The 13310-nt window shown below is 40.9% G+C and overlaps 1 protein-coding gene across 5 annotated transcripts in view; it reads left to right on the top strand.

Moving 5' to 3' along the window:
* The window catches only part of mctp1a (multiple C2 domains, transmembrane 1a), a 216113-nt gene that overhangs the window by 144354 nt on the left and 58449 nt on the right, over positions 1-13310 (top strand). For all 5 annotated transcript variants that reach the window (XM_047380515.1, XM_047380514.1, XM_047380518.1 and 2 more), the window contains exon 16: positions 2341-2457. In XM_047380515.1, coding sequence (XP_047236471.1) covers positions 2341-2457 — 117 coding nt within the window. The remainder of the gene's footprint in view (positions 1-2340; positions 2458-13310) is intronic.

Genomic DNA, 13310 nt, shown 5'->3' with positions numbered 1-13310 from the left:
GTGGCGTTGACGGTGGTGGCTGCGATTGCCTAGTCCTGTGGAAAGGTCCAGGCACCGCAGGGCCCCCGGTGTCCAGCCGGTGGGCACAAAGACGGTGCAGGGTCTGGCCACTGCTGGGCCCGGGTGTCCGGTTTCCCTAGCTGCCAGTCAAAACTTCACCTTCAGCCGTTTCACCCGAACGCAGGAGGAAGGGGGATGACAAGTTAAACAACCTCTGGCAGATAGAGGTTTTTAAACAAAGAACTGTAAAAATGACATTTTTGAGGATTTTTATAAACATCTTCACAATGTAGAATTAATTTTCCTAGCGAGTGATTAGATAACCACAAAGTATATTTTCACACCAGGATGTGTACAGTATATTTATAACAATGAACTTAAAAGGAGCGACTGTGGATCGGCATAAAGATGTTTGCTGTTATTTATAGAATCTACAAGAATAGGTTTAAAAGGACTGAGCTCCTTTGTTTGTTCAACTGAAGTCCAGTTTTAGCAGCTCTACTGCACAATGTTTTGTCAGAGATTATTTTAGAGTTTATTACTATTACAGAGCTCAATAATATGACTGCAGATGCAACTAAATTTACAAAAAAATATAGAAGTATTTTGTAGAGCTCTTCTGTTGAAGATTTTTTTATGCTTTCACTGTTGTAGGTGCTTTTAGGATGCATAAAGGAGAATTTGTTTTACATTTTGGTATACAAATAATGAATTATTAAACTGTTTGTTTCTCCTGCAAAGCTGTTTAAGAACAAGTCTCTGTGTTGGAAAAAAAAAAAAGAAAGTTGAGCCTGAGAGAGACTGTGTGTGATTTCAAGCCTTTTGGGAGATTTGTAAGTTGCAGCAACCAAGCCGCTCAGGTTTATGTAAAGGAGGAATTGAAACTTAGAGAAAATTTTATGACTTGCTGGACATTTTTAATGTTTAATTTAGTTTACTTTTTCTGTGGATATTCAGTGTCTTTTAGTTAATTTTGCATGAAGGTTTTGTTTTCTGAAGTTTGAATGTGAGCCATTCAAACTTTTCTGAATGAGAATAATTCACTGTGGCACACAGCGTGTCTTTTTGCAGTGCACCGTTTAACCAACTCTGTAAAGAAAACTGCTGATGAACCTTATATTCACATTAACCTTCGGCTGCAAGAGCAATGAATAGCTCCCAAACAATCACATGCAGACTGGATAAATAAACCAGTTTGATTGTATTAAGCTTCCACTTTCAACTTGTGAACAGTGTTGTTCTACTAACAGGAACAATTATTTGCTACACAGACCAATAAATCTGCTTTATACAGTAATAGTCTCAATTCTACCAGTCTTGAAGGTTTCCTGTCAGAGCTGATTGTTAAACATGGTTGCATTTTCATGCAGAGTAATTAATTTCAAATCTTCTTTTGCTCCTTATATCGAAATAATGGATTTGCTGTACTTAAATTTGATAAATATGTTTGGCAAGAGGACATTAAGCATTAGGCACAGTTTGCATCTTCAGCTTTCGTTTATAATTGCCGCCAAGATTTTATCAGTCGTGGGAAATATCTGTGCGCTTTAAACATGATATTATTTGAAAGGATAAATATGCTTTTGTGTCTGTTTGTCTCTGATGGATGTGGTTCCCACACAATAACCCATCTTATTATTTCTTGTTAGCAACAATTGAAACAAAGCTGCCTCACAATTCGCACAAGACTGCTACTTGAAAATATCAAGGCATGAGCATTTGCAATTTGGCTTTCCCACAGATATCTTCTCCAACGGCCAGAGAAATCTGTTGTTGGAGGCTGAAGAAGCCTAACAAAAACCAGAATACGGGTTTAGTGGAAGGTTAATTTTCAGATGGTACTCTTCTTGTTTGGTGATGAGAGGGGAGGTATAGAGGTTATGGTTTTGGCAGATGGGTGCAGAGGAGGTTAGAGACAGGGCATATGAGTCTTTTGGAGCAGCAGAAGAGGATATTGGGGCTTGGAGTGACAGGGTTAGGGACTCGGGGTGTGTGGGGTCATTTTCTGGAGTTTGGGGGTGAGATTGAAAGGGTCAGCTTTGATGAGCTGCATCTGAAATGGTACACGACCTCAAGCTCTAGGATGATTGGCACGCAGGATAGAGGGTATGACGGCTCAAACTCATCCTCCTTCCTGAGACCAACAAATCTTAGAGGACCAAGATGTTAGGACTTCAGCTTCTATTGCTTATTTTATATCCTCCTTTTTGTTTCTACATATGATTGTTCTTTATCGCCAAATGCACATGTAGCCCTCTCAAAGCAATCAACAGTACATGCTGTTAAATGTTTGCACTCCCAAACCACACTATTCTCACTTTTTGTTTTTTTTCCCAACAGATTTTCATCACTGTTGTCTGGAACTTTGAGCTTTATATGATTCCTTTAGCTTTGCTCCTACCATTGGCCTGGAACTACATTCTCATTGCGTCAGGGAAGGATACAAGACAAGATGTCGTAAGTAAACCTCAGTTCTGTTTGGCACTCCAATGCTTTTCCTCTGTCCAACATTCAAACGGAAAAAAAAAATAAAATCATTTGATTTATTAAGATATTACAATTTATTAATATTTTGACTATGCTGTCAATACATATATTTCTGGTCTTTGCACAAATAATATGAATTTAATATGTGAACATGTTTACATAATTAGAATTATAATAATCAGTGTAGATGTACAGATGCAAGCAACAGACATTTCTTAAGAAAAGTTTGAGGTCACCTTTTAAATAAATGTGGCTTCCAAACTCAGAATGTCAATTTAAGTTTTTATTTTTTTAAGCATGTCTACCAGTTTTTGTTAATGAAAAACCCAATTTTCCCAAACAAGGAGCTTGCATTTCTCCACCGCATCCCACATTTCTCACTTTGCCTTCTTTGAGGTAAAGAGAAGGCAGAAATAATAGGCTGTCACCTTGAGCTATGTTACGCCACTTACCTGGTAGTATATTTATTTAATTCATTTTATTTTTTATCTCTTATACCAATTAAATGATGTCAAAGCAATGTCATGGAGGAATAGACGTGTTTTAATCATGGCCAGGCACATTTGGAGAGCAGAGAGTGAAAATGAGTGAGAGAGACGGACTATCGAGTGAGCGTGAACAATGAAGTGATTAATTTTAATAAGTGCCTTCTTCCCAGACTCAGTCGGAAATAACCCGTTAACAGACCTCAGATTTTTTTTACAGCTGTGCCTTTTGTATGTATATTTATCTCTTCCTAAGGAATCTTTGGATTAGATTGGACTGGATTTGGAAGCCTGTCATTCTGTCATTATGATAAACCAATTCTAATAGCTGTCGATCATTGTAATGTTATACATAAGAAAGAATTAGATTTGAACTGAACAAGACATAACACCACAGATCTCTAAGTCTTCAGAGCTAATCTCTTTTTCTAAGCCTCTGACACTGTATTTGTCCATTTAAAAAGTGACACAAAATAGAGGGAAAGGAGACAGACACAATTCTTATATATCTTGATAATAGCCCATAAACATAGTCCAGTGTTTTTTAGTTCATATTCAAAAGGAAAATACTCTGCAAGTAAAATTCAACAGATTGCCTGTATGACACCTAAATAAAAGCATGTGCTTTTTCGTACCTGTAGATGGCGACATTGCTTGACAAAATAAATATAAATAAATTTGTAAAAAATTAAAATAAAATAAAAGTAAATCATACCCTCCTTTAGAGAAATGCAGCTTGATGAATTTGACTTATCCATGCTTTACCCTACACATCTTGAGTAAAATGAGGCAACAAAGTTTATGTATGATTTCATTGTAGATACAATGATATACATTAAATTCACACCTAATGCAGATCATTGCTGTTACTCTTAAATAAGAACATATCTGCCCCCAGATTTTACCCACAGATTTTTTTAGTTGAACTTTTTTCTCCTCTTACTGTATTTGTTGTCTTGTAGAGAAGTGTTATGGTTATGTTTTACCTCTAAATTTTATTGTCAACATATTCAAATTGTTGGACCTTGAGAAGACCTTCTGTACCTTCTTCTAACACAAGCCTTTAAGGTTGTACCTATTTTTCCTCTGCTGCAAAAGGTTCGTAACTGACTCTTTTCTTGTATGAGTTGTCAGTCAGATAAAAGCTGTAGTGTGGTGGGGACAGAACATCGCGCAGTTTAACTGTATGGATTTGTTAGTATGGGAGTGTCAGTGTGGGTGTTGTGTGGGGAAAGGAGTGTTGAGAAGGCTTATTTAACGAGACAGTTGGAGTAATTTAATTGAATCTAATTGCAAATACAACACATATGCGTCGACTCATGTGACTCAGCTGTGTGGCACAACAGTGCATACATGCAAAGAAAATGTTTTATTTGTCCTAGTTAAAACCAATGCACATTTGTATCTGCTCACTGAAAAACATAAAGGTGATTGGGTTGTGGCTGCCCCATGTTCCTCGCTTTGTCTTAGATGTGTTCTGGGCTGCTTGGGTGTGAGGGTGTTGGTGGTACCAAAAGGGGGCTGATCCTAAGCTTGGTGATGGTGGAACTCCCTTCCCCTTTGTGGCCCCTCCCACTCTTTAATAAAGAGACAACTTCTGCCTCCAGGTATTTACACATGTACGTGCAATCACACACATATACACTACAAATTTGGAAATAGACACAATGACAGAGTTGCATGTACACACATGATTAAAAGCCGCTTAGAAAAAGTGAATTACATTTCCTTCTTGAACGTGTATGAGTGCACTACACACATTTAGCTCATATCTTATCTTATTTTTTTTCACTGCTTTTGTTGATTTTTATTTATTGTTGTTGTTTCCCTGTCTCCATCCGTCATCTTTGCCCCTTCTACTTTGAATTCAATTCAATTCAATTCAGTTGTATTTATATAGCGCCAACTCACAACACATGTCGTCTCAAGGCACTTCACAACAGTCAGGTACAAATATTCCAATTAATCCTAACCATTGAACAGTGCAGTCAGATTCATTTATTTATTCAAATTGGATAAAAAGTTTTTCTGTCTAAGGAAACCCAGCAGATTGCATCCAGTCAGTGACTTGTAGCATTCACTCCTCCTGGATGAGCATGTAGAGACAGTGGACAGTCACTGGCGTTGACTTTGCAGCAATCCCTCATACTGAGCATGCATGTAGCGACAGTGGAGAGGAAAAACTCCCTTTTAACAGGAAGAAACCTCCAGCAGAACCAGTCTCAGTGTGAGCGGCCATCTGCCACGACCGACTGGGGGTTTGAGAGAACAGAGCAGAGACACACAAAGAATACACAAGCCACTTTGTGTGGCATGTCCATTTTAGATGGAAAGTTAATTAAGTCAATAAAGTTATTTATGCATCAAATGGAATATCTGATTTCCCACCTTTTTTTCAGCAAATGTAACCTGACATTTCAAGACAATCGGACTTGCCAAACTGTTTGCCCCAAGTTGCCAGAACAGGATACACACACAAAACAGCAAGAACATGAAGATTATTTTCTCTAGTTACCATTTTACTAAGACCTGTACATATAGTAACAGTAAAGTTTATTCTGTTCATTTTAAAATTTGTGTCAGCAAGGGGTTTATTCTCATATGGACAGACTTTAGCTCACACTTTCAGACACTAAGTATTCCTTGAATCCTGTCCCTTTTCGTTTTGACTCTTCCAATCTTTGGAGTGCAGGGCATGTAGTGGAGGATTGATTCCGCTGAGAGCGTAAAATATCTGTGGTTCTTTGCTTCCTTTTCCGTTCGTCTGCTTTACCTCTTCCGCGTCTTTATAAAGCTAAAGTCGTAGTGGACTCATTGCTTTTCTCCTGCTCTCTGCAGAGAACCAGCAAGAACAGAAAAGAAAACAGGAGAAAAAGGCTTTATAACTACTTTTAAGAACGCACTAAATTAAAGCATTGTGCAGAGCTGAGCAAGAGTCAGTATGCAGTAAACTTCGGTTTTCCAGCAGTTTGGGTGAGGGTAATGCCAAAGGAATCTGTGCTGAGCTCACTCTCAGGCAGATAGGGAGAGAGTAGAACAAAATAAGAGAAAGCTAAAACAACTTACACTTGAGTCAAGACTTTTTAAAGAACTGGCCTTGATCATTCGAAAGGTTCAACGTGCAGACCTTTCTCTGGTTTTACACTTCAACCACAAGTCCAGTACAGTTTGTTTTCTGTTGCCAGAAAACAAACTGTTCTGTACATACAGCAATTCACCATTCAGGGTCACTGACTGTTGTGTGGTTACATGCTGCTTTGCAAACAGATCAACACTTCTTACCCTAGCCCTAACCTTGACCAGAACCTGCTAAGCAGTCAGAACGTCCTTAAAACAGCGATTAAAGGAGGCACTGCACCAGTGAGGTCCCCGACCTTTTCCCTTATATTGTAGCACTCTGACCCTTAGACGCTGATTCTTTAACACTGTTAGCTGACCTGTGTGTCATAGTGGAACATGCTCACTGAAACAAACAAGAAATCGTGGTATGCTTTTAAATCTATGCAGAAGAAGCCTGTATTTTATCATTCAAAACCTGAATGTGTATTATCAGTAAAGACATGACTTGTCAGTATTTGTGTGGTGTCCCTTTTTTTGGAAGGTGGACTGGAATTTTAATGACTTGAATGTCCTTATCTAACTCTCAGTTAGACACTTGGAACATTTCCAAGGTTACTTCGTGATATTAGCCAATAGACTTAATCAACCAGCGCACTGGCAGGTTTTTGGAAGAAAGGGAACATTGCAAGACATATTCTAAAGTATTTGCAGAAGTGACTAACGTTTCCCATATTTTGTCTTAAGACAACAATAAACATAATCATATTTAATGTTCATCATATGTTAATCTTCCCATCAACATTGACTAGCAGCATCCCCACAGCATGATGCTGCCATTACCATGTTCTGTGTTGGGGTTGGTGTTTTCAGGGTGCTGTACACACGTAGTTTTTGTAGTAAGCCTAAAGGTTAACTTCTATGGAGGTAAATTTGTTCGTTCGTTCGTCGTCTTCCGCTTATCCAGGACCGGGTCGCGGGGGCAGCAGACTCAGCAGAGACGCCCAGACGTCCCTCTCTCCAGACACCTCCTCCAGCTCCTCCAGGGGGAGCCCAAGGCGTTCCCAGGCCAGCCGAGAGACATAGTCCCTCCAGCGTGTCCTGGGCCGTCCCCTGGGCCTCCTCCCGGTGGGACGCGCCTGGAACACCTCCCGAGGAAGGCGTCCAGGAGGCATCCGGTATAGATGCCCGAGCCACCTCAACTGGCTCCTCTCAATGTGGAGGAGCAGCGGCTCTACTCCGAGCTCCTCCCGGATGGCCGAGCTCCTCACCCTATCTCTAAGGGAGTGCCCGGCCACCCTACGGAGGAAGCTCATTTCAGCCGCTTGTATCCGTGATCTCGTTCTTTCGGTCATGACCCAAAGTTCATGGCCATAGGTGAGGGTAGGAACGTAGACCGACCAGTAAATTGAGAGCTTTGCTTTTCGGCTAAGCTCTCTCTTCACCAGAATGGACCAGCACAGCGCCCCCATTACTGTGGCAGCTGCACCGATCCGTCTGTCAATCTCCCACTCCATTCTTCCCTCACTCGTGAACAAGACCCCGAGATACTTAAACTCCTCCACTTGAGCCAGGAACTCCCCTCCAACCTGAAGAGGACAAGCCACCCTTTTCCGGTCGAGTACCATGGCCTCGGACTTGGAGGAGCTGATCCCCATCCCAGCCGCTTCACACTCGGCTGCGAACCGCCACAGCGCATGCTGTAGGTCTTGGCTAGAGGGGGCCAGCAGGACCACGTCATCCGCAAAAAGAAGAGACGAAATCCACTGGTCCCCAAACCAGACCCCCTCCGGCCCTTGGCTGCGTCTAGAAATCCTGTCCATAAAAGTTATGAACAGGACCGGCGACAAAGGGCAGCCCTGCCGGAGTCCAACATGCACTGGGAACAGGTCCGACTTAGTGCCGGCAATGCGGACCAAACTCCTGCTCCGCTCGTACAGGGACCGGATGGCCCCTAATAAAGGGCCCCCGATTCCATACTCCTGGAGCACCCCCCACAGGGCATCACGAGGGACACAGTCGAATGCCTTCTCCAGGTCCACAAAACACATGTGAACCGGTTGTGCAAACTCCCATGAACCCTCGAGCACCCTGTAGAGGGTATAGAGCTGGTCCAGTGAATCCTCTTTGCACCGGTCCCTCACGGTTCCGCCTGCAGGTGGTGGGCCCACTGGGGGATGGCCTCGCGTCTCTTGTTCGGGCTTGGCCCGGCCGGGTCCCGCGAGAAGCAACCCGGCCACCAGGCGCTCTCCGACGAGTCCCGACCCCAGGCCTGGCTCCAGGGTGGGACCCCGGCTCCGCCGTACCGGGCGACGTCACGTGCCTCGATATTGTGTTCTTCATGAGGGGTTCTTGAACCATTCTTTGTCTGACCCATCACCTAGAACCTGTTTGCCATGGGAGACCCTACCAGGGGCATTTAGGCCCCAGACAACATAGCCTCTAGGATCATTTGAGCACGCAAACCCCTCCACCACGTTAAGGTGACGGTCTCAATATTATTCAATCAAAAAAAACTAATCTCAATCAAAAAATATTAAGTTGTAATCAAAACTTTCAGAGTTGTAAGGATTATTTTTTTTTAAATGGAATATTTTATTTTGGGAGAAAAAACATTTTTTGATAAAACTTTTTTTGATTAAAATTACTCATTTTTTCTCACGAAGAGAAAAAAAAGTTATTTGCAAAACATAAACTTTTATTTGCGCAGGTCAAAAATCTTTGGTTACGACTCTCGCTCTTCTGGTTTTGACGCTCTCTGTTTTTGGTTGAACTCAACGAATTTTGAGTGCTGGGGAAATGAACATCCTGGGCGGGGCCTAAAGACGAACGCTGTAAGACGTTTCCCTATTGGTTAGCGTTGACTAAAGCAGCAGACTCTGATCCCCTTCACCTCTGAACTTCTGCTCCAACTGCAGGGCTTGCAGCGTCGCTTCAGTGAGGAGACATCAACTCTACAGAAGAAAACGGCGGTTAAGTGAGCCGACAGTCAGAAATACGCGGTGACGCCAGCCGATACTAGCTCTCTTAAAGATTAGCGTCACGCATACAAGGTGCATTACGGTAATGGAGCATAAAGGACGCCGATCCTGGCAACGATTGAGAAAATAAGAGGAAAACAAAAAAGTAACCTACAGAACATTTATATTAATTACATTTTTACAACTTTCACATTCATGTTTTATGTAAAAGAATAAATATTTAATATTTTACTGTACAGTTTTGGAGAAATACACAACTCAATGTACCTCAAAATGCTCAACCATTATATGCATTTGTCCCACTTTCAGGAATTTATTTCTCCAAAACCAAGACAGACAACACAATCTCTTCAGATTATATTAGAGGGTCATCTATATTATAACCAGAATTAGTATTTCATAATTTCACTGTAGGTTTCTGGAGAAATACACAACTACCCCAACAAAGTACAACAAACGCTTCTTTTTGGTGAGGTCGATGAGGTCCTGTGGGAAGTGGTCTGGACAACTTAAAGAGCAAGAGCATCCAGATCTCCTCTGACCTCTCCTGGACCAGAAACGCCCCTCGCCTGTTGAAGAAGGTACAACAACAGCTCTTCTTCATCTCCTCGGCTGCTTACAAATGTCTACAGGGCCACGGTGGAAAGCACTCTGTGTCTCAGCAGGACAGTGTGGTGTGGGAACTGCACAGGAGAGGAAGTATCACGGGTTGTGAGGACAGCACACAGGATTATGGGATGCCATCTGCCCGACATGGACTGTTTTATACTACACTTGGGGTAGTTGTGTATTTCTCCAAACCTTTACAGTAAAATTATGAAATATTAATTCTGGTTATAATATAGATGACCCTCTAATAAGATCTGAAGAGATTGTGTTGTCACCTCTCATGGTTTTGGAGAAATAAATTACTGAAAGTGGGACAAATGCATATAATGGTTGAGCATTTTGAGGTATTTTGACAAGATATTTTTCCAAAACTGTACAGTAAAATATTAAATATTTATTCTTTTACATAAAACATGAATGTGAAAGTTGTAAAAATGTAATTAATATAAATGTTCTGAAGGTTACTTTTCTGTTTTCCTCTTATTTTCTCAACCGTTGCCAGGATCGGAGTCCTTTCTGCTCCATTACCGTAATGCACCTTGTATGCGTGACGCTAATCTTTAAGAGAGCTAGTATCGGCTGGCGTCACCGCGTATTTCTGACTGTCGGCTCACTTAACCGTAGTTTTCTTCTATACAGTTGATGTCTCCTCAATGAAGCGACGCTGCAAGCCCTGCAGTTCGAGCGGAAGTTCAGAGGTGAAGGGGATCAGAGTCTGCTGCTTTAGTCTGCGCTAACCAATAGGGAAACGTCTTACAGCGTTTGTCTTTAGGCCCCGCCCAGGATGTTCACGTTTCCAGAACTCAAAATTCTTTGAGTTCAACCAAAAACAGAGAGCATCAAAACCAAAAAAGCTCTTCGTCATTTTAATCAAAAAAAGTTTTATCAAACTATTTTTTTTTCTCCTGAAAATAAAATAATTCCATTTTTTTTTTTTTATAATCGTTACAACTCTGAAAGTTTTGATCACAACTTAATATTTTTTGATTGAGATTAGTTTTTTTTAATTGAAATTCGTTTTTTGTTTGATTGAATAATATTGAGACAAATTAACCTCCATAAACTTGAAGTCTCATCTCACCAGAGAATCTCCTTCCATATGTTTGGCCTCTAAATGACTTGTGTCAAACTGCAAATAGGACATATTATAACTCTCTTTTAACATGATCTGAAGTCAGCCGGTTGCACTGGATTTGATTTAGTAGCATCATTGTAGGAAATGTTGAATAAAAATGCTCACCACACATTTCAGATTTTTATTTTCAAAAGAATTTGAAAACCATGTATAATTTTCCTTCAACTTCATCAATGTTTAATGATGACTTTTCATGGCTTTATGTCAACCGTTGCTTTTTTCTTCCCACTCTTGTCTTAAAAGCCAGATTTATGGGGTGCACAACTGATAGCTGTTGCATCAAGATATTCTCCCACCTAAGCTGTGGGTCACTTCAACTCCCCCTGAGTTGAATGAACATGGGCTTCTTGGCTGCTTCTGTGATTGAATCTGGCCTTGCCTGTCCCGTAGTTTAGGTTTGCAGCCATATCTTAGTAGGTTTACAGTTGTGTCATTTTCTTTCCATTTTCAGATGATGGGTTGAACAGTGAGATGTTCAAAGTTTGGGACACTAAGTTAACAGTGCTTTAAACTTCACCACCACTTTATCCCTGACCTGTCTTGTGTGTCCCCTGCTTGTCATGATGCTTTTTGTTCACTAATGTTTTCCAACAAACTTATGAGGGATTCACAGAACAGTTGCATTTATACTGACATTAAATTACATACAGCTGATCTCTCTTTACACTTCAAGTACATTCTGACAGCAACTAACTGCGCTAGATATTATTTGTGGGGATTTAGAAAAAAAGAGTTAACTACAAATGCACACTTTTCAGATTTCTTTTTATTATTTTCCCGAAACCTTTCAAATAAATACTACTTTGTGTTGTTCTCTACCATGAAATCCTAATCAAATACACTGAAGTTTGTGGTTGTACCATCACTAAATGCAATAAAGTTCAAGGGTTATGAATAGTTCTGCAGAGTGCTGTACATACATATTTATTAGCAGTGTTTTGTAATAATCTACATCAGCTTACCTAAGAGCATATGACAGGCACTGAGTTTAACAAGAAGGGACACAGCCCAACAGATATCCCTCCTCTCTGTTCGCTTGGCCCAGAAAGGCCCGTACCAGATGCTGTAAAGGTGATGGTTTCAGGGCAGACTGTTGCAGAGGGTACATATGGAACATGGTGATGTCTCTTTCCACCACAGGATGATGGGCAATTAGGCCTCGTCACACTGGTGGGCCATCCTCTTTATCCCATGCTTCAGACCATTACATTGATTCACCCAATAGATCTGCTATGCCATTATGGAAGAGGAGACCTCAATGGCCTGAAGATACTTCACACTTAGAAACATGCCTTCAGTAAGGAGAAACCTAACTATTTTCAATTCACTCTACATTCTAAGTATTTACATATAAGTATTCTTTTCTATAAAAACAACATTTTTTGATTATAACAGACAGAAATAGCTATCTAGTGATAACTAATTTAAAGTGTTGGAATCCTATGAAATAGTTATTGTTTTTTAATATATTTTTTTTGTTGTTGTGTGAAGTGATCCATGCAATTGTAGTTAATGTGTTAAAAGAATATTTATTATAAGTTATTTCCAAGTTTGGTATATCTGATTTTATTTTAACCTTTTACATTTTTACAATACTTTGTTGCAATTTTTATATATTCTATTTTTCTCTTGATTTTGCATCTCAAACAGCTTCTGTGTGTCTCTGAACGTCTTGTGCCTTGACATTTGCCCTCATTAAGCGGATTGCAGAAACACAGGTTGGGGAAAGTAAATATCAGGAAAGCTGGAAGAAAAAGGAAACTGCTGCCTATTATACCACATCTCTCCTTTAGGAAGTCACACTTTCACTTTCCCCCATAAGAACACAACTCTGAAAAGACAAGGAGAATGAGAAGAGGAGATGGAGTGGGAGCAGGAGACAGAAAAAGACAGAGAAGCTTTTTCTGAGAGAGAGACAACGGGACAGAGGCAGAGAAGGAGGCAGTGGTGGATGGCAGGCACTCCTCCGTGTGGAGTCAGACATGGCAGTTGGTGACAGGTGACAAAATCAAAAGGTCATGTCACTTTTAACTGGGAGCGCATGTGCCCCGCTGATTTCCCCCGTGCCGCCCCGGCATCAGCACCGCTCATCTCTGCTCCTATCGCTGCCTCTCTGTCTCTGCTAAACTGGCAGATAGGATGGCAGGCTGGCAGACAGAAAGACAGGCAACGGGCAGAGTTTGAAGCGGGACTGGAGCATCAGGGACACCAATGCAGAATCCCCCCTGTCTCTCTTTTCATCATGTTGCCTTCTCCCCTCCCCCGTTTGTCTAACTCTCTTCATCACACTGAACCTTTGGAAGTATCTGTGCTCTTTGCAAACAACGTCAGCAGTTCAGAGTTTATGCTAAAGTGCTTGTTGTTGTGTTGTCTGTGTGGCACATCTACTGTTGCTGTTTGTGAGCTATTCAGATTAAATCTTAAACTGAAGTCTACAGACATGTATAGTTGTGTGGAACAAACTGAAAATCAAATAGGCCACCAGTTTTAACACCTTTTGGCAAATCCAAAAGACAAAGATCTTAAAGTTCGCTAAAAAGGAAAAAAACATAATGA

The sequence above is a fragment of the Girardinichthys multiradiatus genome, chromosome 12, assembly GCF_021462225.1.
Source record: "Girardinichthys multiradiatus isolate DD_20200921_A chromosome 12, DD_fGirMul_XY1, whole genome shotgun sequence".
Classification (NCBI taxonomy): domain Eukaryota; kingdom Metazoa; phylum Chordata; class Actinopteri; order Cyprinodontiformes; family Goodeidae; genus Girardinichthys; species Girardinichthys multiradiatus.
This window is presented reverse-complemented; position numbering and strand designations above follow the sequence as displayed.